Genomic DNA, 27,247 nt, shown 5'->3' on the forward strand with positions numbered 1-27,247 from the left:
AAAAGGAGCATAGGAAACTTCATCACTCAATATTTTTATATTGGTTCTTTTGATAGCACATACTACATCAAGTTTTTTACCAACAAGTCAATTTCCACTAACTAGACTAATGATGCAAAGTAAAAAACGAGTGCTATTTAAACCTACACACTCTTGAATAAAACCTAAGTATTCTTTGACACTCAATCACTCCTAGCTGAAAAACTCGAGTATTAATTTAGAATCCAACTGCTCTTTGCTAAAACTGAGTATTATTTGGAACACAACCACTCCTAGTTAAAATTGAGTATTGTTTGGAACACAACCACTTCTCACTAAAACTGAGTATTGTTTGGAATACAACCACTTTTGACTAAAATTGAGTATTGTTTGCAACACAATCACTCATGACTAAGACTAAGTATTGTTTGATAATGTGATCAACAAATCACAAGTTTTTCTCACGAGGGAGGGATTGCATCTTTTGACGATTACAAGGATAATCAATCTCTTTTAGTTTGCTAATGAGCACAAACAATATTATTATAAAGCTTTTGGGCACAAAGAAAATTTGGGAGCATGTTAGCACTTGCAAATAATGGTATAACTTCTTGCTCTTCTCATTGAAACATGTCTTTATATAGGCGCTTGCAAAATGTATTTGTTGCAATCCCTTTCTTGGTTGTTCAGTAGCTTTGAACCCATTTGAACATCTTCACCTTTCTTTTATCATCTAATGAGATTGATAATTGAGAATAATTTGAATATGCTTCATACAACATTAATTTCTCTTCTCTTTTTCACGCAACATCCTTGATAACTGACATGTGTATCTCCTTAGGTTGCATAGCATTTTACATCAAAACATTGTAAAAGTGCACACCATACTAGGTAGATAGTTGCACCAGAGTTGACAGATACTTGTATCAGGATAGTTGGAAGACATTGCAACTTTAGCCCGATTCCCTAAAGATCTTTGATATAGACTTGACTTTGGTGCATATCATATTGGTGACAAATGGTGAAGACATTCCCTACAACACATAATTAAGCTTTGAGAACATTCTTTATGTTTAAGTCAACATAAAATCTATTTGCTTGATCATCAATAACACCTATCAAACAAAGTGAAAAATCTAAAGAGTTTTACATCGTCTATCAGACGGAGCCCTTGCCTTTTGTATTATATGTTTTGTTAATTATACAACATCTATTAGTCATAGCTTCTTTATGTTTCATGCTTTGTTGGATTATTAGTCATAGCTTCTTTATGTTTCATGCTTTGTTGGATTAAGTAATGTGATTGACTTTACATATATTATGAATAATTTTTTTTTAGTTTATTTATTAAAGTAATTTTTTAAAATAAATAAAATATGAATATAAGATGACGCTTAATGTGATTCATATATCTAAACTTTAAATATCTGAAATTTATTTAAATGTATACAGGTAGTGTAAAACTAATAAAAATATATTATTTTTATTTTTATCATATTAAAGTATAGATACTTATTTTAATTATACATATATCTAAACTATATTTAACTTACACCAACGTTAGTGAAAAACCCATGTATAAATTTTAAACAACATATATTAGTGGTCAAATTCCAAGTTTAGCATGTTTATTATTTCAACCTGGAAAAAGTATATACGTGACTATATCTATCATATATGTATTCAAACCAAAACACTCCAAAACCGCCCATCAAGTATAAACTTATTTGACGAATTTGGTTATTCTTAAATTAGATTAAATTAGAGATGACAAAGTAGGCTGACCATCCTGTATAGGCTCATATCATATTTTGTCTGCTCCGTATAAAATGTGTGGACTAATTTTTTTGTTATCCCCGCATAAGGTTGACCCTATAAGAAATATTTTTTCTAAAAGTTAATAAAAAATATTTTTTAAATAGATTTTTTTGAATAAATTTAATGATTTCTTTTATTTAGATGCATTAGGTAAATGATCTCATAATATTATTCTCATGAGACATGCATAGTAAGATATTATTAAAAATTTTGAAATCTGAAATACGAAGCTACATGAAAAAAATAAGGAGATGCAGAAACAAAATTCTATATTTTAAAGTTATACGGGTCAGCCCATTCACCCCGTACCTGCGCAGACCATGAACTGGCCTAAACAGATCGACGGATTGAAATAGACAGCCAATCCCGCATTTTTCTCAATGAGTTGACTTACACGACCTGCCACACTTTGTTATCCCTACCTTAAATATTGTTCATTTTATAATATTTTAAACAAGTTATGATTTTTTAGCTTAATGAATATAGATTAACTTCTCACAATTGTCTCAAAGAGTTTTTTTATTTCATAATTATACACCTAATATTATTTCGACCGTGAATGTTATAATTCTACGTTAATAAAATAATTACTTTTTGTTGACCTTCCAGGAACAATGCAAAACAAACCTAAGAGGCATCTTGAAAAATATCTAATTCAAAAGAATATTAAACTTCACAAATATGGTGCAAAATGAGTTGGAGAAGAGAAGAATAAAAGTTAAAAAAAAGTAAAGTAAAGCTCTAGTTGAAATACACAATTTGAAAGCTTGTCGAATTGATTGTTCAGAAAATCCAAAGTTTATTTTAACCGAAACATTCTGAAAACAACAATTTATAAAGCATAATAAATTGTTAAAAAAACATTCCGAATGCGTTCTAAACTTTGCAAGAAAGCTCTTTCCACGATGATAAATCTTATTAAAGGATGTTCGAAAATGATCTTTCCGTAAGAATACTAAATTGGACTATTTGATAGTTTCGCATGAGGTGCATGAAGAAAAAGCCCTTGCATGTTAAAAAATACATTGAACTTCAAAGAATTTTCCATCATCAATAACAATTTGTAAAAACAATAACAAATGAATTTAAAGTTAAAAAATCAATTAAAAATACGATTAAATATGTTTTTTCCTTCTTGTATTATAACACATTAATTTATTTTTTTTATACGTGGAATTAATTCAATTTGAGATTTTACTTCATCAAATTAAAAATTGTTATAGTGAACATCATTCTCCAATCAAAACAACGAATCAATCTCTGAAAAAACAAACAATCATTTTGATGGAAAAACGCACGCGGAAGCATGGTTCGGTCGCCAATTGCAACCTACATCTACATGGACAACTATTAGGTTTTCATTCTGTCATGCTGTACACTAATTACAAGCACAATGATATTTTAAATAAAGATTATAGAAAGAACACAATGATTAAACCCATCCACTAAACATGGTGTCTAGTCAGCCCAACCCAATTGATCTGACTTCATACCCAACAATCTTCCACTTGAAGCCACAGAACAATATTCACCTGCGCTTTAACGGTGTACAATGATTAAGCCCACTCACTAAACACGGTGTTTAGTCAACCTAACCCAATTGGTCTTGATTTCATATCCAACACATTTTACATAAGAATTCACTACAATTATTTCCATACTATCATACGATAGATGTATAGATAGTCTAAAATTTAAATCAGAAAAAAATCAATTTTATATTATAATACTTAAAAAAAACATACTTAACCCCTAAAAATATAATATTTAATATTTCTAATTACAATTACAATTGTGAACGGTTTTTAAAATTTTAATATTAGTCTGAAAATAATTACCCTGCACATACCAAATTAATCACAATATCTTCTTTTGAGATGATAAATGTTGCTCAGCCTAAGTCGTCCCATATAGTTTACTTTAAAAATATAAAATAGATGCATCTATATTTTTTATATATAACTAATTAATATTGTTAATCTGAAACTAATTTTTCATAAACTTTACATAAGACACAAGTGGTATGTCTTCTACGGTTCTTGATGGTGACACTCCGAATATGAATAATCCGAATTTCATGAGCATAAATAAAAATATAATAATTAAAAGAATATTGATTTACGAAAATTAGTTATTTGATAAAAAGAAATTCTCTATAATTTTAAGAAATAAGATTAGATTTGGAACGAGTGTAGAGAGATATGTTGGTTAACTCGTAGATGGTGGTGCGATTAAATTTTTGAAGCCCCACCCAGTTTTCTCCGGTGTGTGATCCGATCCCGAATGTCCTCAGTTTCCAAGCAAAGCACAGCACAACACTTCTCTCTCTCTTTCAGATCCCAACGAACCCCAAAAAATTTCAGACTCAGGAATTCATCACATTAACGTAACAGAATCATCAGCAGAGTTGAATTGAAATCGCAATCGTAATGTGATGGATTCCCCACCTTCCCAGCAATCGTGGGGAAGGTCACCCACCTCCCTCTCTTCTTCTGCCTCACTTTCCAAATCCAATTCCAATTCCAATTCCGATTCCATTCAAAGCCTCTCATCGATCCTCAATAACCCTCACGCCTCTGACGCCGCCTCCTGGGGCGCTTGGTGGTCATCCGCCTCCGCCGTTGCGCCGCCCGAATTCGCGCCAATCGCCGCTGCCAAGGCCGCCTCCGAGGTCTCCCGATCGGACTTCCAGCACTACGTCGTGCCTATCGCCGAGGCCTACCATCGCTTCGAGGACATCCGCAACCACACCTCCAAGGAACAGATCAACGACCTCGCCAATGCCGCTGCGTCCTCCGGCCAGGGTGAGGCGCTTGTCGCTTGTTTACGCGAGGTCCCCGCGCTCTACTTCAAGGAGGACTTCCGCCTCGAGGACGGAGCCACGTTCCGCGCTGCCTGCCCCTTCGCCAACGTCGCCGAGAACCTCGCGCTGCAGGAGAAGCTCTCGCACTACCTCGATGTTGTTGAGCTCCATCTCGTGAAGGAGATCTCGCTTCGCTCGTCCTCGTTCTTCGAGGCGCAGGGGCAGCTGCAGGACCTCGATGCTAAGATCCTCCACGGTTGCACGCAAATTCGCCATCTCAAGGATACTATTCGCCTACTCGACGCCGATTTGGTCCAGGACGCGCGCCAGATTCAGGAGCTCAATGGCACCCGGACCAACCTCTTGGCGCTCCTACAGAAACTCCGGCTTATATTCTACGTCAACCAGGCCCTCTCAGCTCTCAAATTGGTACTCTTGCTTTTGCATTTTTCGTTGTGATGTTTCTGCTTTCCGCCGTTGTTGATGTTTTTGTTAAGAGTGTAGCGATGTGAGTGTCGAAACTTTGCTGAGTAGGATTGTGAAGATTTGCGCTAGAGGAGAAACTTAGATGTAATTCCTCACATACTTTTGGAGCTGTTATACAATCAGAATTATATAAGTAGTTGGCGTAATAAAAGTTTACGGTAAAGATCAACATAAGCAACATCGAAAATACCTATGAAATTGTATCTGAGTTTGTCCCATGCGAACCTGTGCTTGTGTTTTAGAGTTATTGTAGTTTGGTAAGGTTGTGGATTAATTTGGGAATTTTAAGGTGGTTGTTTAATTACTAGTTGTCGTGTCATGAATGCTGATGGGGGAAATGATTCTCTGTATTCAAGGTCAGAGATACCTCCTCAAGAAAGGATAAGGAAGAGGCTCATCATTCTATTCAGCACCTCGATAAAGGAAATTACAATGATAGGCAGTCAATCTAGACCATGGCTCATTCAAACAGAATTCCTTATAACCAATCTAACAAATTGCCAACTCAGCACTAACAGAATCTAACAGCAAATTCTAGAACATATTATTCCTCTCCTCTCAGTAATAAACATATTCTGAATTTCTTTTCTGATTTTCAATCCTTTTGGGCCTAATGGTCTGGGTCTTTCTCTCTGCATGTTCACATCGATACCACCCCATCAGAAGCAACCTTGCCCTCAAGATTCTTCCAAGAAGTGTCATCTGGAGAAAGACCTTGCTACTGCACTACAGCCATCTTAAGTGAACTTCCACTTACAGATATTTTCTTGAACCCCACTGTAGCTAATGGAGAAACTAATGGACTATTGTCCACTAATTGGAATGAAACCTCGTTAGAGTAGGAAGGGGGCTCCTTTGTGCTTTCAAAAGTAGCCATGAGCCAACCTCAAATGTTAGGTCCCTTTGGTGTTAATCTGCTGCGATTTTCATATCTTTTTGAGCTTTTGACAAATTCTTGTGGAGTAATGTCCTAAGCTTATCTCTGCTGATTAAGTGAATCACAAGCTGCAATGGGAGATGATACCTTAACACAGGAAAGAATGGAAGGAGGCAATTTCCCATACATGATTTGAAAAGAAACCTGAAGCAGAGTAATTTGAAGTGCTATAGTGAAATTCAACCCAAGGCAGAAAGGGAAGCCGTTGATCAGGTTTGGTATGAGCAAAAGCTCAAAGGTGTTGCTCAATAATTCGATTTAGTACCTCTTTTTGCTTGTCTGCTTGTGGGTGATAAGAAAAGCTCATTCGAAGAATTGTGCCATTCAACTTGAATAGGTTTGTCTAGAATTTGCTAATGAAAATGGGATCTCGATCCAACATGACGCTCTTAGGGAAACCATGATGTTGACAAACAATGGATGCTAGTGTGGCCTCTTATAGGAGATTCCTGGAGCTCTTTGAGGAGGAGGTCTTTGAATGTTAAAGTGGTTCTTACTCAAATCTTTCTGTGTTGCAACAATAGACCATTATGGAACTTAAATTTATGAACTGAGTCCAAGTTCGAGTTTGAGGTGCATTTATCAAGAATTTCTTGAAACAAAGATCTAATTGAAGGTTGTGCTTCAATTCGCCTAGAAAAATAAATTGAGGGACTAAGAAGGACAAACACGCCACAAATTCTATTTATGGGAGTCAAGGAAAAGTGTCAACAATTGTATTTGTCTTCCTTGACTTAAAATGAATATCATAATGGTAGCCCAATAATTTAGTAAATAATGTTGTTGCTTTAGGGTTTGAATGACTTCATTCAGGAGCTCTTTTGAGCTACAATGGTCCATTTGGATTATAAAACAATAACCCATTAAGTATTGTCACCTATGCTTCACTGCACTAGTGATAGCATGGAGTTTGCGTAAATAAGTGGATGCATGCATCATGCAGGGACAAAGAAGCTTTCTGAAACAAATAAGTGGGTGGCAGGAGTGGAGAAGGACTGCCCCAATTGCATTTCTTGAAGCATCTGTTTGCACAACAAGAGGTAAAATAGAATTGGCAGAGATAAAATCTAAGTTTTAACCATAGCTCGTTTCAAAGTGTCAAAGTCTCTGAATTCTAAAACAATTTATTTCTTTTAGTAGATTGGTCAACAATTGAGCGAATGCAACATTTTGATGAATAAAATAAATTTGCAGTAAAATCCCGACAATCTTAAGAATCCTTGCAACACTTTCAAAGTATTTGGTTGTGGCCAATCGAAAATGGACTGTACATTTGTTGGATCAGGGGCTATAGTTCCATGCATCACCATATGCCCCAAATATTCTGCCTATTGTTGTCCAAAGAAACACTTTTGAGGTTTCAAGAAAATTGGTGTGCAACCCTAATGGAAACCGCTCATGCTTAATGTTTCCAATGCAATTCTTCAATTGCCTTGTAAACCAACATGTTGTCAAAAAAAATAAAATCACATTTCGCTGGAGTAGTGGTCGGAAGATCTCATTGTAGTTCTGAGAGTTGCTGGGGTATTACATAGCCCAAAAGGACAAAAGAAGAGGATCGGTATTCTATTTAGCAACTCAATTAAGGAAATTACAATGATATTTAGCTAATCTAGGTCACGTGCTTATTCTAACAGAATTTCTCTTAACCAATCTAACAAATTGGCAACTAAGCAGTAACAGAATCTAACAGAGAATTCTAGAACTTATTATTCCTCTCCTCTTAGTGATAAACATATTCCAAATTTCTTTTTGTTTAGCAATGCTTATTGATTCAGTGTTGGGCATTTATTTGTTTAGTTTTTGACCTTTTTCTTGTTATTCTGGTTGTGTTTTAGTATTGCTATTTTTGAGGCTTTCAAGTTGATGTGGTTTTGCTGTGATACAGCTTGTTGCATCTGCAGATTGTGCTGGAGCACTGGATGTGACTGATGATTTGCAACATTTACTGGTATCCCTTTAATCATTGTGCAATATGGTGCAGATGTATTTGCTTGTATATGATGGTCTTGGGATGTATACTGTTTTTAATTTTGCTTGATGAAACTAGAGATTAATGCTTAGCTGATGTCAGTCATTTTGATGAACTTGGGTAGTTTTTTTGATAGACTGTTTATGACAGAGCATGATGGGATTCCTGACAGTTGAAGAGAAAATTCTGTTCTAATTTATCTTGTTCATTTCCTGTAACTTTGGCAGGATGGAGATGAGCTCAGTGGTCTACATTGCTTTCGACATCTTAGAGATCATGTAATAGGCTTTATAGAATCCATAAACAGGTACACCTTTTATGATGTACTAATTGCATCTGAAAATTCAGTAAACAGTGCTTTCTACTTTCTTGATTTTATGGAGCTGAGTAATAATTAGAAGATAATAGCGTTGAGCTAATTGCTTAGATGGGTTGATCAATATTTACCTATTGAGTCATAAGATTTAGACACAATGAAAAAATAGCTTGAAATACATAGAGTTAATGTGTAATTCTATTGTATTCTACCATACTCATAAGTCTGATAGTAATAATTTTAAACCAGGAATTGATCACAAAACATTCTAACCTTAAGTCTATGGAACAAAATTGTAGACATACATTGAATATTACTATCCAGTAGCAACTTAACCTAGTTCTAGTCCAATCTCCAAAGTTTATACCTTTGTTCTGTCTCCTTATTCTATTCATCTTCACATTCAATCTCAAAGGACGGACACATAGGAAGAAATAGATAAATAAAATAACTTTTTCTCTCCTCACTAAGGAAGAACAGTGCTTTTTGTCAATGTATCATTATTCTTTTCTCTACAGAAACTTCAGCTTCAGTTTCTGGCTTTGGGTAGCATTGGTTCATTACACATTTGGTCCATGACTCTCACTTTCTGTACTGAATCTTATAATTCTGCCAATTTGAGCAGTTACTCTGACTACTGTGTGATTGGCTCTTCAATCTATCAATTATGTCAAAAATCATATCAAATAATTTTATGCAATTAATGATTTCAATAGTATGTTTAGGAAGTAATTCCATCTTATTTTGAAATATTTTAAACTTCTTTGTTTTTTAAACATGTTTTCTTTGTCCATTGGTATTCTGAACTTTGAAATCTTGACTTTTGGTTATTATACATTGCTAAAATTTTAAATATGTGAATGAAAAGGCTAAAGTTATATTTTGTATTGGACAGTTAGTAATGTATTGTATTATTTTGTAGCATTCTTTCAGCAGAGTTTATTCGAGCTTCCTTACAAGATGCTGCAGAAAAAGATGGGATAATTTTATCCAAAGCTAAAGCAACAGCCTCCCTTCCAATGAATGGGAAGGATGATGATGTAAGATTGTATCTTTGTTTATTTTTCTCAATGCTTTTTCTTTAATTTTCTATGACTCCTGTGGTGGAAATCTTTCAAATCTTTACCATTACTTTTTTGAGTGGGTACTGTTTCCTATGGGGTTTCTTTTGCTTTAACGGGTCAAGATACAGCAAAATGAGTTGTGCTTTATTATCACTGTGCCAATAGGAACTTACATTTCTGATGGAGTTCATGTAAACACGTATAGGTTAACTTTACTAAAGAAAAAGTGAACGGTAACTTTTTATTTGTATGAATTTGAAGTAGTAAACTTCATAAACAACCTGCTTAACGTATTGTTATCTTTTAAGATACTGTTTTTATCTCATTTGCAACAAAACTCACAATCTCTTTGCATATCAATCAATAATAGAAATTCCTTTGAAATGAGCTCTACCAAGGATCAGGAGGCTATAAAAACATCTTTCGACAAATAAATGGGAAAGCAGACACCCTGGAAAATATTAACATTACTCTTCTGCCATGTACATGAATGAACTGCTAAAACAGCACACTCAATCAATCTGCAATGATATCATACCCCCCTCATTGGTAATCTCCCTAAAGGATATCATAACCTCTCTTCTACTCAATAAAAATATTTTTCTTTTAAAATAATCTACAAGGAGAAAGGACAAATCCTGGGTTGATCAAGAATCACAACCAGAGTATGTCATAAAAGAGCCTCTTTGCAGTGCAGAAACAAATGGGTCACTATTTCTTATTAAACTTGCACATGATTGGTATTGGCATTGGCATCTATTGTGAGGTACTATGAGAGAAGAAATAGGAGAGTTGCAGCTGAACCAAACCTTTGAATTAAACATTACTAATTTCAGCTGCATAACTAAGGTGTGAGGTATGATTATTATATTTATTTATCTTATGAAGGATCTCTTTCTAAGAAAGATCTGTGTTTAGGAGGGTAGTGCAAAGGTTTCAAATTTATGCATTTGAGTAAGATTTTTGTTGAGAAAACACATGAAGAATCCAAAATCCAATTTCGTGTGTGCTGGAACATAGATGAGTAGTAAAATAAAGTAATGATAGAAGGGTAAATGATGCTAGCCTAGGGTTTGTTTTTGTTCCCTTTTTCTTAATGGTATTTAAGTGTGTTGTAGATGATTGATATAGACTGGGGTGTCAATCTAGTTGGGATTGCAGTCTTGTATATGGTGATGGCAATGGGGCGGGGCGGTTTGGGTTATGCCTAAACCCTAAACCTTAAATGATTTAATTCGATACAATTGAAGTTTACGTTTCCTAAAATGCAATGCATCATTTTAAGAAAATCGCATAATGGAAAAAAAATGTGTATTTGGAATGATGATGAGAGAAATTAATATAGGGATATGAGTGAAGCTGATGGATATCGAATGAGTTGAACAATTAAGAGAGAGAATGAAAAATTGTATAATGTAAAAGAAGGATTCTTCAAATGAAAAGAGATAGCATCAAAGAGAACAATAAAAAAAAGTATTGTAGGTTACTTAATAAATTAAGGATGGTTTAGTAATTTAAAATAGTGATGGATATATATAGGGACACAAATGAGGCGGGTATGTACATACCCATATTTATGCCCATACCCAATTTAAAACATTGGGCATTACTCATACCCATACCCTGTCAATGCGGAGATTTTCCATCAAAATCGGGACAGGTTCTGATAATACCCAGGTGGACTGGTTTATTTGTCATCTCTACTTGTATACTAAGATGCTTTTGCTCATCTTTTATTAAAAAAAAGTTCTTATTGATTCTTAATGACTTAATTTTTACACACTGCCCAACAATTAATTGAGTACTCTGTTTTGGCTTTTTCCAATGATTGAGTAGCTGAAAGTCGCACAATGTAAAGTCATATAGTTGTGAAATTTGAGGATGCAGTTTGTGATCTAATCTGTTTCATGATCAGGTAAAGTTGGAAGAAGAGGAAAGCAATAATTTCAAAGATTGTCTGCTTCCTACTGTAATTGGATTGCTCAGAACTGTAAGTAATTAGCTGTATTTATCTTTGAGTAAATTATTGTTTAGGCTAGTTGTGAAAGTTTGAGTATTACTTTTTGTTGAGGAATAATCTTTTGTAAGATCAGTGCAGTGAGATTTCCCCTTTTTATTTTTGAGGTTTGATTGTCCATTATCCTTTTTCAAGACATGTAAATACTAACTGATAGAAGAAGGAAAGAAAAGAAGCAGAAAAATTACTTTGTATGAGATCTCATGCCATATAGAACGTTACTGTTTCTGAGCTACTATATACAAAGAAACAATGTCTTTAGTGTTCCATATTAATCCAATGCATATGATTCCAATTTCCAACCTCTTGAAATTGCATGCATTTTTTTCTTTTCTAAATGCCATTTTCAGAATTGTGTAACTTATTGAGAATAGGTTAGCTTATTAGAATAGGCTAACTTATGCATAGTTTCCTATTAAACCTATATGGTAGGATTTATCATTATTTTCTGTATATTTGATGTAAGGAACTCCTGTACATGAATGAGTGAGCTAAGAGATGATACATACTCTTAAGCTATTTTTTTTTTCCATATTTCATTCTCAAGTTTGTAGTAAAATCTATCCTAGTAAGATTTGTTGAACCTATCACGTGTCACCTACTATTGGATCACCCACAAATATCTAGGACCACATTTGAGATGTCCATTCATTGTTGTGAGGAGGTTTTGTTGGAGATTCCATATTGACTAGAGATATGGCTGAATTATAGTAAGTAGGGACAAACCTGATCTTATAAGTCGATTTTATAGGATTGAGTTTTACCTAAATCCACTTTCTAAGATGGTATCAAAACCTTTTCTAGTGAGGTTTGTTAGATATATTGTGTCACTTGCTATTGTACCACCTATAAGTAAATATCTAGTCTCACGTTTGAGATATCCAATCCTTGGTGTGTGGGTTGTATTGGAGATTGTACATCGACTAGAGATATGACTAAATTATTGTAGGTGCAAACCTCACTTTACAAGCTGATTTTTTGAGTTGAGATAGGCTTAAAGTTCTCTTTGTAAGAAATACAAAATTGATCCATGCAATCAATTAAATCTATGCATGATTTGAAACTATCGAAGAAGAATAATGCTTTGTGGAAACTTCTAGAGATGTTACGAAAGCTTTTAATTGTTCTTGACAATTTCCACTGAACAATTAGGGAAAGAAAAACATGGAAGGAGATTGAAAAAGGAGGAAGACCCCACAATCAAGAACGATTGCTAAATCGAGAAAGATTTGCCACTTTAAATTAGCAATTCTAGGATAAGAACAACAAATTCTATTCAAGAATCTAGAAAGAATTTCTCTCAAGAGCATAAGTTTCTATTCAAAATATGTCTTAAACTAATTACAAAAGTCAATATAAGCCTATTTATGTTGTGGACTCAAGACTACTTGACCCATCCACTAAGTTATCTAATTAGCTAAATGAAAATAATGTCCTTAAAGAGTCTCTGATTACAAAACAATATAGAAACAAATACGAAGACCCAATAGAAAAAAATATTCTAATCCCAAGCCTTCTTCTTGGTCCTTTGTCCATGCATTCATCATCACAAAAAGGTATTATATGTCAACTCATGTCACCTTTTTTAGGACACACCTTTCTTCTTGTCCTTTAGGGAAACCTGTACTTACATTCAATAGGTTTTCCCTCTTCCATTTTCCAGTCCTTTAATGAAGATTTGCCTTCATCCAGTTGTCATAGTTTACTTAATGTTGTCTCACCACCCTATCTTACATGTCATTGTAGAAGACAAAGAGCTCCTTCCACAATGTCTTAAGCTTCTTGTGATTCCAGTTATCCTCCAACAACTTCCCTTACCATGGATCTTTCCTCCTTAACATCTTCCTATGTCTCCAATTTAGATTGGCCCATTGCTATTGGGAAATGTTTCCAATCATCTTGAGTTATCATCATCTATCTCAATTATACTTTTTTTTTTGTTTTCTCTTTGTCTACTACTGCCACTCTTAAAGCAATCCATGAGGCACTTGGTAATCTTGGATGGAGATAAACCATGATTGATGAATTGTAGGCTTATGCAAACAATGGCACATGGGAGCTTGTCCCTATTCTCCCTGGGAAGAAGGTTGTTGGTTGTAGATGGGTCTATGTTGAAGTTGGGCCTAATGGTGAAGTTGATCAACTTAAAGTTGGTAGCGAAGGAATATACTCAAATTTATGGCCTTGACTGAGATACTTTTTCTTTCGTGGTCAAGATCAACACAATTCGGCTCTTCCTTAATATGGTTACTATTCATCATTGGTCACTTCACTAGCTTGACATTTAAAATGTCTTCCTTTGTGGTGTCCTCAAGGAGAAAATTTATATGGAGCAACCTCTTGGATTTGTTGCTTAGGGGAGTATGGTCTGACTTGTAAATTATGTTGGTCTCTCTATGAACTAAATCTGTCACCTAAAGTTTGGTTTGGTAAATTTTGTTAGTTTCACTATGTAGAGTTTTGGATTTAAACAAAGTGAGACAGATCATTCAGTTTCTATAAGGATTTCTCAACTAAATGAGCACTTATTCAATCATTTCCAAACCAAGGACCTTGGCTATCTTAAAGACTTTCTTGGTACTGAAGTGGCTCAACCAAAAGGTGTTGTAGTTTCATAAACAAAATATGCTTTACATATATATTGTAAGAGATAGACTTGACGAATTACAAGCTCATTGATAGTCCTATGGACCCAAATCAAAAGCTAATGTTGGACCGAGGTGAAACTTTTTCAGACAGAGAAAAATATAAGGTTGGTGGGAAAACTTATCTATCTCTCTATTACAAGACCTGATATGTGTTATGGAATTGGGTGGAATATAGATCTATGGCTTTGGCTTCCTATGAACTTGTCTGAATTAAGCAACTCCTTCAAGAGTTGAAATTTTGTGAAGTTGAGTTGAAAAATGATAGTGATAATAAAAAACCCTTTATATTGCCTCCAATCCATAATTTCATTAGAAAACCAAATGCACAATGATAGATTGTCATTCTGTTGGGAAAAGTTGTTGTCCTAAGACTTGTGGGTTTTTTGACGTTGAGACACGAAAGATTTGATACCAATGACTAAACCCATATAAGAGACCAAAACCCTACATCAAATCCAAAATCTTAAGGCAATAGGTTTGTGAGTCTTTCTTCTTATATTGCTTATGTTCCTCATTTTTACCGAATGTGAGACCTTCCCACTCACTTGAATTCATAATAATTTCCTCTCATATGTAAGTTCCTTTCACATTTGTACACCTTTCTCTCAAGCTAAAACATTTCTTAACTTAGAGTACCTTAGTGATGATCCTTACTTGAACTGTCATTCACCACAACTAGACACACTCTCATGAAACCCCTGTCAAGAAGACTTTTGATGGAAGAAATAACAAACTTAGGATTCTTCTCCTACTCCAATGAGCCATGAGCAAACCTATATTAGAGACTAAGACAATACCTGCAACCCAAAACCTTAAGGCAATAGGTTTGTGAGTATTGTGACTTATATATTGCTCACCTTGCTTATTTTTTGTGACCTTGCAATTCACTTGAATTCATGACATAAAGTATGGTGGATCAAAGTTGGTGCATACAATTTATATGCTTTAGCTTGAGGGTGAGTGTTAAAGTAGTTTTTATTATTTTGTTGTAAAGATTATTTAAAGATACTTTTTGAGTGTATCTAGCTTTAGGCTAAGTGCATAACTCATTTTGATTTTTTGGTCATCCTCTAAATTCAAGTATATGGAGGCACACCAATCTTAGCTTAGAGGTAAAAATTGGACACCATACCATACAAGTCACGCGGCTATATCATTTTCTCCCTCATGCAAAACAATGGAGATGTTGAGAGAGATGTTTACCATAGAATATGATTGGGGTGGATTAAATGAAGGCGTGCTTATGGTGTTCTATGTGACCGAAATATACTGCCCAAGCTTGAGGGAAAATTTTCATATCTATAAGCAAGACTTGCATTGTTAAGCTATAAAAAAGCTAAGAATAGAATAAACTTTATTTGGATTAGATGAAAATGTTTCATTGAATGAGTGGGTGTACCAGACAAGATTTTTCTTCTTTAGTTTACCCTGTTTCTTCTGGCTCCTTTAGCTACTCATTTGTTTGATGTGTTTTTATCTCCCTTGGTATTTCTTTGTGCTGGGAATTATGCATGCTAAGTGATTTCACATTCTTTATTGGCATGAGCTTGGTGTTCTTCTGAGAAACATTGCTATAAAACATCAAGATACACCGAGGGCTGATATGAAGAGTGCTATTAAGACCTGGACTTGGCTTAATTTGGTTAAACATTACCTTATTTTCAGGCTAAACTTCCCTCAGTTCTGAGGACTTATCGAGATACACTGACTGGTGATATGAAGAATGCTATTAAGACTGCCGTTGCTGAGTTGCTTCCAGTTCTTGCTTCTCGAGGTTCAGAGTCAGAGTTCTTTTCTGGAGACAGAACTGTAGATGCAGATGGTGAGAATTTCTTTAGCATATACTTTTATGTGCTTCTATTGTGTTTTGTTTTTGTGGGATCTGTTCTATTTTCAACTTGCTAATCCTAAATAGTAACTCAGGTGGAGGTGCATCACTTGCTAGCAAGTTGAGGAGTCTATCATCTGACTGCTTTGTTCATCTTTTGAGTGCTATTTTCTTGATAGTACAGGTAATTTATACTTGGCAATTGTTAATTTGTTAGATGTCTAGACTAGAATATTGCAGTCTTTTGAAATGTATTCACTTTTAAAAATATAGATGATGTGTGTTTATGGCTAGGAAGCCTTGGCACGGCTCCTAAAGAGTTGTCACGTGTTCAGCACTTTTTGAATTCTGACACTCTTTGGACAGGTGTCGGATACTCATTTGCAGTGTGGATTATAAAATATTTTTTCTCTTGGCTTAAACACTTCTCTGATAAAGCTAGGACTTGGGCCAAATTCAATTTGCATTATATTATAAAATATAAATTACACTAATGCCTCCTAAAGTTTTCTCAAATTACATCGAGACCCCAGTTTTTTTAATTTTACACAAACCTCCATTTTGTTTTAAAAACTTTCCATTGTCAGCTCTTTTCACACTACATATGCATCTCCTTAAGATTGTCTGCAAAGGGAGACCACTGTACTGGTGAAAAAAGCGGGTGTGAAGTGTACTTTGAAAAAATCTCAAGGGATGTCAGATTAATTTACTATACTATAAATGTTAAAATTTAAAATCACTTAAAATATAATAATAATAGTAACAATATAAACCCAAAACACGAGGCTCATTACCATAGGACTTGAGCAGTTGTTTTAAGAGATATGCTTCTTTTAGCTGTGTGCTGGGATTTATTTTAGCTGTGCCATTGTGAAGCTCAACACCTTCACTTTTAGAAGGTGAATAGAAAATCGTAATTCAATTCTCACTATTTGTGTGTTTCTGCAGTGTCATGGTGTCCTATAGACATTAGCTGTGTTCTGGGGTTTGTGTCATGTCTGGTGTTTAAGTGTCTCAGGATTTCTTATCTTCCATTTAGTTTTTTTTTTTCTGTTAAATTACTTTTCTTATAAGATAAATAAATGTGAAAGACATAGAAGATCATGTAGCTTTGTTGTGAAATTATGTGTTGAACTCATTGCAAGTGTGCAAACATTGTATCAATCCCAAATAATTGTGTGGAGTGGCCATGCTGACCACACAACCACTATGCCATATAGTAGGATGGTGTTAGGGAGGAGACTGAACTGACCAAACGGACTACAACTATATTTTAGAAGAAAGAATAGGAGGGGAGATTGGTAGGTTTTGGAAGTTAACGGTGGGTGTAAATAGCCCTCCTAGTGAAGAGAGAGCGTATCTTTTTTGTTTTGTATAGTCCACTGGGATATCTAGTGTGAAAGGATTGTGCTCCATTGGGTACACTTGTGAACAATCTTTTGGTTACTAAACGAAATAGTTCCTTCCTTCTATCTTCTCTCAATTTTTTCCTTGTTTGGTTCCTGAAAAGAATTAATTTGTTTTCTGAAGGAAGGAATCTAACAGATGGTCACCATTTTGAAGATTATGGATACAAATTAAACAATTTATCTACATATATATAAATGCTCAGAAATAAAAAATATCTAAATTACAAGCTTACTCAAAATCAATAACCAATGTCAACAATTTTTTTATCCCAATATACGTGAGGTCTACTGCATGGTTTGCACGATGCTATTGAGTTCGGTTCAAGACCAAATTCCCAGGTGTATTATTCACTATTAGCTTGCTTTTAACAATTTCATCCCATGTGCTTCGTAGTCCCCCTCTCCACATAGCTAAAAACCCTGCAATATACTGTCTTCACTATAGTGCCTTCTTTGTAGATGTCCAATCCACCTTAACCAAATTTTTATCGTCTTTGCATCATGGTGCCAACCAGTATTTTGTTGTGAACAGTCATTTTGTATCCTGCCTTTTCTTCTGTGGCCACACATTGATCTAAACATGATCATTTTTACTTCTCTTGCCTAAACATTGTCAATTTTACTACTACCTTTTTCTCTCACACTTCCCCTTTATAAGCCATTATTTACTATCATAGAGTGTAGCTGAATGTATAGCAATACAACAAATTTTGAGTTTGGTAGGTCTCAAACAGCCCCTGATTCATTTCTTCATTTTAACCATCTAGCCTGTATCTGGTGTCTGACATCTTCATTGAATTCCATATCATTTTGTAATATTTATTCCAAATATTTGAAACTTAGAAACTTGTAATATGACATTTCTCAGTTTTACATCTAATAAATTTTCCTGTTTTTTTGCTACATTTCAATGCATATATCTATGTTACTTATATTCAAGTGAAAAGCCTTTTATTCCATAGTGTTGAATTTTTGTGAAGTTGAGAAGATGAAACTATATTGTGAAAATATCCCCCCTTCATATTGCCTCCAATCTAGTGGTACATGAGAGAACAAAACATGTAGAGATCGATTTCCATTTTGTGAGGGTGAAGTTGTTGTCCAAGGAACTAACTACTGCATTCATTAACACTAATGACCAGCTACCACACATTCAAAGTCTTTAACATGGTCTAGAATTCAGTTTATATGTTCTAAGCTTGGTGCATACAATTTATATGCTTCAGTCTGAGTGGGATTGTTGAAATTGGCGATATTATTTTGTTGTACAGCTTTCATTAAAACTGTTTTTGGGTGTACCTAGCTTTAGGTTAAGGAACATAGGCTGTAGCCTTCCTCTTTGAAATATAATTGTCCTCATAATTTTATAAATACATATACATCAGCTGAGATGATACTTACTGATATTTGGCCATCTCTAAAAGTGAAATCATGCTAGCTGTGCTGTGCATGGGCATAGTTATCAATAGTGTGCTATAGAAGCATAGTAATGCCATATGCAGGTTACTGAATTCAGTTATACATTATTTTGCAACTAAGTTGTTTTAAGAGTGATGTAATAAGATTTTTTTCCTTTTAGTGATTGCAGGCACATTTAGTGCGGGCTGCTGAAGTGAAAAGGGCCATTGAATGGATTTTGAACAACCGTGATGGTCATTATGCTGCTGATTCAGTTGTGGCAGCTATTGCTCATGGTGCTGCAGCTGCAGAAACATCCCAAGAAAGTGAGGTTCATGGTACTACACTTTTGCCATATTCATCACAAAGAAGTGTTGCCAAGGGTTCTTCATTTCAGGGAAAATCAATTGATGCTGTGAGCTCCTACAACATGTCAAAAAATTTCAGGTTAAACCTTGGTTCTTGTTTCCGATATATAGATTTGAGAGGATTAGATTAAACCTTTATAGAGTCCGTTATGTAGCAATGCTTCTTAATAACACACTATATGTCAAGACCCAATTTATCCGAAAAGCTGAAGTTATTAGATGGATACACATGAATGGTTTTATATCTTTTAACAGTTTCTATTCTGTCATTTTATAGTATGCCTGCCAAATATGAAAGGGAGGGGGAGCACAATTGAAACAAAAAACATTTGTGTTGTAGTTTTGCATCATTATACTGTTTTCCAGCTTAGGTAAAACATCGTTTTTTAACTTTTTGATTGTACATTTTCAGTTTCTTATTAAAGGCTGTGGATGACATTTTTTAGAATGTTCACTCCTGTTATTCACTTGTGAAAGTAGTGATAGATGACACAAGCTTCATGATCACTTGGCATTAATTTATTAACAATTGGGAATGACATTGTAACATAGGCGATACATTAAATATGGAGTAATTTGTTTTATCATGCAAGATTAATACCTTGTCACCTCAACGATTAAATCAGTATGTAAGCTATGCTAGACCCTTCTGCTGCTATTTTGCTGTTGTACTGAATTTCTTTTTGCTGGTAACAAATGGCACTTTCAGGGTTTTCATCTCTTTAAAAATGAAGATACTGGGGACATCATTTGAATTCACTTACTACTTCTAAAACTCAAAAAAATAAGAGAGAATACATTTCGGATCTTTTTTGTGTTCTTCAATAACTGTGTTTTAGTTGTCCCATCTATCTCCCTTCTGCTGCTATTTTGCTGTTGTACTGAATTTCTTTTTGCTGGTAACGACTGGAACTTTCAGGGTTTTCATCTCTTTAAAAATGAAGATACTGGGGACATCATTTGAATTCACTTACTACATCTAAAACTCATAAAAAATAAGAGGGAATACATTTCAGATCTTTTTTGTGTTCTACAATAACTTCGTGTTTTAGTTGTCCCATTTCCCTTCTGCTGCTATTTTGCTGTTGTACTGAATTTCTTTTTGCTATTAACAAATGGTACTTTCAGGGTTTTCATCTCTTTAAAAATGAAGATACTGGGGACATCATTTGAATTCACTTACTAATAAAAAATCATAAAAAATAAGAGAGAATACATTTCAGATTTTTTTTGTGTTCTGCAATAACTTTGTGTTTTAGTTGTCCCATTTGTTTGATGTTCTCAAAGAATCTGGTTCTAAACAGAGCTGATATATTGCGAGAAAACGCAGAAGCCGTCTTTGCAGCATGTGATGCTGCTCATGGAAGATGGGCAAAGCTTCTAGGGGTCCGTGCAATTCTTCATCCTAGGTTGAAATTGCAGGAGTTTCTAGCCATATATAGCATTACCCAGGAGTTCATTACTGCTACAGAAAAAGTATATATTTTCATATTGATTTAAAACTTGGCATATAAAAATTATTTGGCTTTTGTTTCCTGATTTATTTTTCATGCTCATGATAACAGATTGGTGGGAGATTGGGATATAGCATCCGTGGGACACTGCAATCACAAGCCAAGGCTTTTGTTGATTTTCAGCATGAATCTCGGGTTAGTTTTAATTTTTGTGTTTTTGTATGGCATTCGTTGTCCTGAAATCTTTGTACATCATTTTTAACGGCTGCTTCTATGCATGTAGATGTCAAAGATTAAGGCAGTGCTTGACCAGGAAACCTGGGTGGAGATAGATGTTCCTGATGAATTTCAATCCATCATCAATATGCTTTTTACATCTGATAATTTGACTTCTGAGAACTTCAATGACACTGAGGATGATAATGCAACCAGTTACAATGGTGTGGTCACCAACGATGATTCTATGCCAATGGCAAACAGTGCACAGTCCAGTGCTGAACATCAAATTATGCGGGCTAATTCTATTGAAGCGTCTATGAATAATGAAACATCAGATAGATCCAAATCCCTGGATGATTCAATGGAACCAAATAAAGGTCACGGTAGGATTACATCAGCACATGGTAACAATACTGAGAAAGACCATAAAAAATCTGCATCTCAGGCTCTTAATTACAAGGGTGTTGGTTATCACATGGTAAACTGGTTAGTTATCTAGATTCAACTTCTCTCTTTTCCCAATTAGTTGCACCGTCTGTCCTTTGGGTTTCTGTTTTCAGTGTTCTCTCTATCTCTCTTGAATATTTTGTGTAGGTAGGCTTTATTATTTTATTAAAATATACTACTATCTGTTAGTCTTTTATGATTTTTTTCCTAGTTTTGTTTTTGCTGTCATCATGTAAATTTTAAAGTGGCTCTTTTTGCCATGTTGGTTCTAGTGGCTTAATATTGCTGAAGATGTTGTCAGAGTACATTGATATGAACAACCTTTTGCCAACACTATCTTCAGAAGTTGTTCACCGTGTAGTAGAAATCTTGAAGTTTTTCAATACAAGAACATGCCAACTTGTGCTCGGGGCTGGTGCTATGCAGGTACTGTTAGTATTGTTCTCAAAACTGTTGGTACCTTTTAGATACATGTGCATCAAATCTTACATGTACCAATCGACCCCTCAACCTATATATGTGGGTCTTTAATATTTTCTCCTTATGTTTTCAGGTCTTCCTTCCTATGCATCTTTTAATTGGATTTTTATTTCATTAACTATTTTTTGTTTTGTTGAAATATCTATCTTATGCCTGCTCATCTGCCTCATTATTTCCATTTTTTACACACTTAATTTTTGCTCTTATTGGCACTTCATTGTTCAACATTCAGTACCATAAAGTATCACTGGTCTTTTAGCCAGGTCTTATAATTATTTGACACATCTTGTAATAAATTATAGTTTGTATAGGCCATAAATACAACAATCAACAGTACTAACCAAGCCTTATTCTCACCGAATACTGTCAGCTACATGGATTCTAGGTTCATTGCACTCGATCCTGGATCCAAATTTTCAAAACTTAATGTAATTTAAATTCCAAATCTTTCTAGTCTTGCACGATATCTTTCATGGTGTCCCTCTTGCCCTATCCCCCTCCACAAAAGGATGACTGCTATGATGCCACGTGTCAGACTATAGTTTGTCATTTTACATGCCTATATCATCAATGACATTCATAGTATGCCTGCTCGTCTGCCTCATTAACCCACTAAAGGCTACTCTTTCAATAGCTCCACACCAACACTTCACTCAGTCTTTTTGGTCAGCCTCTCCATAAGTAGTCTTTTTTTAGACATTGCGGTTAGGGGTGGTCACAACTAGTGTAGCTTTTCAACAGTTCTTCCCTACTTCTCCTGTACTTCTGTACTGGGTTCCTCCCTCACCCCAGTTCACTGTCTATCTTGATCCCATTTCAATTTACTTGGAGCTTTCTCATTCTAGTGTCTTATAATTCTTAGTTTTGGTGCAGGTGTCTGGTTTGAAGTCCATCACATCTAAACACCTGGCATTGGCAAGTCAAGTCATCAGTTTTGTACATGCTATTATTCCTGGTACAAATACACTCACCTAAATGAAGTTTTTAATGTATTTCCTGAGTTTATTTTATTGTTTTTCATCGTATGGATTGATTTTTTTATAACTTTGTTCTTCATTTCTGGTATAAGAGATTCGGCAGATTCTTTTTCTTAAAGTACCCGAGACAAGAAAAATACTATTGCTTTCTGAGATTGATCGGGTTGCACAGGTTTGTGCTACATTGTTATTTAATCTTTATTCCTTTAGTCCTCTGTTAGAGGGAGACTTATACAGATGTTTTATCATATGTAGGGTTTTTGAATGATTGTTGGAAGTATGATGGTTTTGTTCATATAGTGAAAATTTACTTGTACTTGAATAAGTGGAAAGAGTTTTTACATTTAATTACGTTTCCTCTGATTCCCCTTTTTTATCATCTGAAAGGAAAAGGAAATATTTTTAGAGACTTGAACAAGAAATTATAGTTGCAATTGCATTACTATGTCACCGTTCTTGTGGTCAACAGTTAAGATTTTGCAGCCTTTATCAAAAATTGATTTTGGGGAAAGGAATAAGGATCCCTGAATATGGTCCTATTATATAGTACATTAGATTATTTTTTCTCTCAAACTTGACTTTATCTACTTAAAAGCATGTTTGAAAAAATTATAATAATTAGATAAAAAGCAAAACTAGAAGTTATTGCTTTTCTAAGGAGATTTTCAAATTCTTTTAGTTTTGTCACCAATGAAATTTAAGTGTCTTCCTTTAATAGTGTTGTTTGTCCCTTCCCTACTTTTTGTACTTCTTTCTCCAATAAAATACATTTTATATATGTATAATTTTTTTTAAAAGTTATTCATTTTTTTGCCCTACTTTTTTAAGAACTTCTGAGAATGTTTTTGTCATAACATTTGCATTACTATTGTATGTTTCCATTCCAGGATTATAAAGTTCATAGAGATGAAATACATAGTAAATTAGTTCAAATAATGCGAGAAAGATTACTAGTACATTTACGTGGGCTGCCTCAAATTGTTGAGAGTTGGAATAGACCTGAGGATGCAGACCCTCAGCCTAGTCAATTTGCCCGGTCCCTTACTAAGGTAAATAGTTATATATAAGTTCTTAGAATGCTCGTGTTCTGCCTTTGACCTTTTGTTTTTGCTTGATTTTTAAAGTTGGCCGGGATTTTAATATGAATGAATATCTTCCTATCTGGTACTTTAAAGCATAAATATGAATATCCCAAAGAGAAAAAATAACTTTTTTGAGAGAGTATGGTGGCTTACTAGTCACTTCACTTGGTTTTTCTTGCAATAATTAGTAGAGTGATTGTTGCACAATCAAATTTTAGATAAACCTCTAACGGATGTGCAATAAACTATTTGACAAACGATTTAATAATTTAAACACTTATAGGCTAGCAAATTTGACATTAGTCATTATATATATGTTGATAATGGTGTAGGGTGACATGGAATTATCATTTTTTGAGTTCTACTTTTGTGCCCCACCTGTCTCTTAAGCAATCTCCTAATTGAAACTTAATTATTTTCGGAATTTGTTATTAGGAAGTTGGGTACCTCCAACGTGTTCTATCTCGAACTTTGAATGAAGAAGATGTTCAAGCAATTTTCGGGTAAGAATTGTAGAAATCTCCATTTTTCTTATTCTTGTACGTTCATTACAGATCATAATCAAGAGTACACTACTGAACATTGTACCTGTTGTTTCTTATGCTGGGATATTAAAATGTTGGGTTTTATATTAGGTTAAGGTTAAGAACCCACTTCAGATGTATGATCAAAGTACTCTTTATTGGACAATCCTCACCCATTAAGCAAGCTTTTAGAATTGAGTTAGGTCAAATTCATTCTTAATTCTATGATATTGATTTCTACGTAACATAAGGTGATAGATTATTTTCTGTTAGGCTCTGAGAAAAGTAGTAGTAGCTTTGAGTTCAATTATTCGGTGTGATTTCTGGTGTCTAATGAAGCAATCTTTTTTTTCCGTGGTTGAAATATTATATCTGAAGATCGTCAAATGGATGATGCTGATTTAGTATTACTGTAATAACCCATTTAGGTATTTTGGATGGAATTTGGAGGGAAAAGGTGACGGTGATGAATGTCCTGGATATACATTATTTTCTGTGATGAATTTCAAAATAAAGTTCTCTTATTTTCCCAATGAAAAGAAAGAAAAAAACTTAGTCTGCATAGAAAGAAAAATTATTGTAAAATATGCTCACATCATCTTAATTCCTACAACTCACTTCTCAAGTTTTCTATTTTTCAGGCAAGTGGTCATTATATTTCACTCACAAATTTCAGAAGCATTTTCAAGATTTGATATTAGCACTCCTCAAGCACAGAATAGGTATTTACTTTTCACAAGTTATATTGTGTAGAAATATTTTTTACGGAACTTTAGAAAATTGAGTAATTTTGCTTTTTGTTCTTAAATTCTCCACACTTGCTAGGTTATATCGAGATGTCAAGCATATTCTCCAATGCATACGGTCATTGCCATTGGGTGATTTGAGTAAATCTGATACCCCTAACTGGGGTCAGCTGGATGAATTCTTGGTGAAAAGATTTGGAAATGATGCTGTTCAGTAAACTGTATTGTAAAGTAGCAACTCAATTGCTTCCGTGGGAAGGCTAACATACTGTGGAAGATATGGGGGTGATTTAAACCTTCTTCACTCTGCATTTTCGTGTAACACTAAATTGAGGTAAAATTATTGCTACATTCTGTTCATAGCTTACACGAGAATTCTTGTTATCTTGATCAGTTTAAAGTTGAATAGGGAGCCATGGAAGCCATTAGTATCGGGCTCTTGGGGGCTTGGGTGATTCATCACTGTTGCTTGATAATGCAATTTGACTTTAATATAATTTTAGTCCCTGTAAAACGAACAAGTTTTGATTTTAGGGTCTAAAATATTTTTTTTTTCATTTTCATCCCTCTAAAATTTGAAATCATTATTTTTTTTTGTCTTAAACATTCATTTTAAGATAAATAAATAAATAATACTTTTTACGGATCTTAAAATTTTGTTAGAAGTGTCACATGCTAACATTGTATCACAGACACTAGATGACCAAAACAAAGAACACATTTTTTAGGAACCAAACTCAACTTTTTCATTCTACATGTATTTAAACTTGTAATATTTTTTAAAACAATAGTGTACCAAATTTTAATTAAATGTCCTTGTAAGCAATTTGTTATGTGAACATTAGGCAGGCTGGTTAGTAGATTTTTCATTAGTTCTTATTTTAGCAGTTAGACCTACAAACAGAAACAAATAGCAATGGCCTTATCCCATTATTCATCAACTACATGAATCATGACATTGTTAGGTTCTGTTAAAAAACAAATTGATAGAAATATTGTTCACCGTAAGATGATCTCTTTTGATAATTTCTTGGAATGCCCTTCTTGATGCTTCCTTAGAGGGTTAAAGACCTGACAGAAAGCCTTAAGGATATGAATACGGGAGGGGGGTATTTAATATTTTGTCGTGAGGAGAGTATTAACATCGTTCCTTAGCTGTCATACAAAAGCTGAATTCCATTTTCTCTCTTTTTTCAGGCCTTTGGTTGGTCTGTGGGTATCCAAGGTAATGTATCATTTCTGAGCATTGTGCAGCCGTGGTTGGTCATTTAACAAGTTTTGTAGCAGTCGATGTTGATATTCAAAATTCTTGGTTTGTCTCCTTAATTGTAATGTTAAGTTGAAATAGATATGATTTAGTGAATGAATTAAGTTTTGCCCCCCCACCCCCAATCTTTCCCGTCGCTTCTTCAGCCATGGATGATATGGATGCATCGATATGTACACAATTCGAGAAATCTATAGCGATATTACCAATTTGCGTGTCCTGTTTAAGTCCATATTTGGGTTTCTTACAACAAGTACCCTAAATTGAAAACACTTTTAGTTTTTCTTGAGCAACATAGTCTTCTCAATGTAATTATTGTCAAACATACACCTTTGAAAGTGTTATGGATATATAATGAGTGTCAAGGAACAGAGAAGTGTGGACATGATAATTGCCCTAATCAAATAATACTTCAATGGTGCAGGAGCTGCATAATTGTGCTGAAACTGTTAACATTAACGCAATTTCCTGCAACTATAGACACTGCCCATCTCATCATTAAGTAGAAAGTTGTATATTTTCTTTGTAAGATATTCCCACATTAAGTACGATTCTGTTTTTGGTTATTTTTTATTAGTAAAACTTTTTAAATAAAGCAAATAAATATTTTTGGGTTTCTTTTTATTTAGGTTAGCTATTAAATATATTTTTTAATTTAAATGTGTGAAATTAGATCAGATAAATATTTTTACGAAATAAATTAATGTTATTAATATTATTTCTACTAACACTTGTAGAAATTTAAATTTCACATGCAATTTGGATTCGAAACCTTTTAAACGAAGAAAATTTCCAAAATATGTTAAAAGTTTTGTAAATCAAGGGCAGTAAAAATTATACTAAATAGCCTTTTGGGGAAATAAGACAACAAAAAATAAGAAGCGGAGAATAATTAAATAGCAGGATACGCAAATTGTCCCAACACATATTTATTACGGAAGAAATGAAAAAAAGATCTCTTTTCGGTCTGCAAATCAATCCAATTTTTATAAAGTAGCAAGTTCGACT

At 34.2% G+C, this 27,247-nt stretch overlaps 1 protein-coding gene across 2 annotated transcripts; it reads left to right on the forward strand.

The window, feature by feature from the left end:
• The first annotated feature begins 3,960 nt into the window (after positions 1 to 3,960).
• Positions 3,961 to 26,532, forward strand: VPS54. Of its 2 annotated transcripts, none has more exons than XM_068624096.1 (19): positions 3,961 to 5,029; positions 7,912 to 7,974; positions 8,223 to 8,302; positions 9,234 to 9,351; positions 11,291 to 11,365; positions 15,706 to 15,862; positions 15,964 to 16,052; positions 18,866 to 19,122; positions 20,348 to 20,519; positions 20,609 to 20,692; positions 20,781 to 21,202; positions 21,436 to 21,589; positions 22,517 to 22,598; positions 22,713 to 22,792; positions 23,508 to 23,669; positions 24,138 to 24,205; positions 24,868 to 24,948; positions 25,052 to 25,306; positions 26,170 to 26,532. In XM_068624096.1, the coding sequence occupies exons 1-18, from the start codon at positions 4,232 to 4,234 to the stop codon at positions 25,188 to 25,190; spliced, it is 3,081 nt and encodes a 1,026-aa protein (XP_068480197.1). In that variant the 5' UTR covers positions 3,961 to 4,231; the 3' UTR covers positions 25,191 to 25,306; positions 26,170 to 26,532. The 2 variants fall into 2 exon arrangements, with proteins under 2 accessions (XP_068480197.1, XP_090151147.1); XM_090295021.1 differs by having other exon boundaries at positions 3,968 to 5,029; positions 20,374 to 20,519.
• The last annotated feature ends 715 nt before the right edge of the window (positions 26,533 to 27,247 follow it).

The sequence above is a fragment of the Phaseolus vulgaris genome, chromosome 9, assembly GCF_051622355.1.
Source record: "Phaseolus vulgaris cultivar YP4 chromosome 9, ASM5162235v1, whole genome shotgun sequence".
NCBI lineage: Eukaryota > Viridiplantae > Streptophyta > Magnoliopsida > Fabales > Fabaceae > Phaseolus > Phaseolus vulgaris.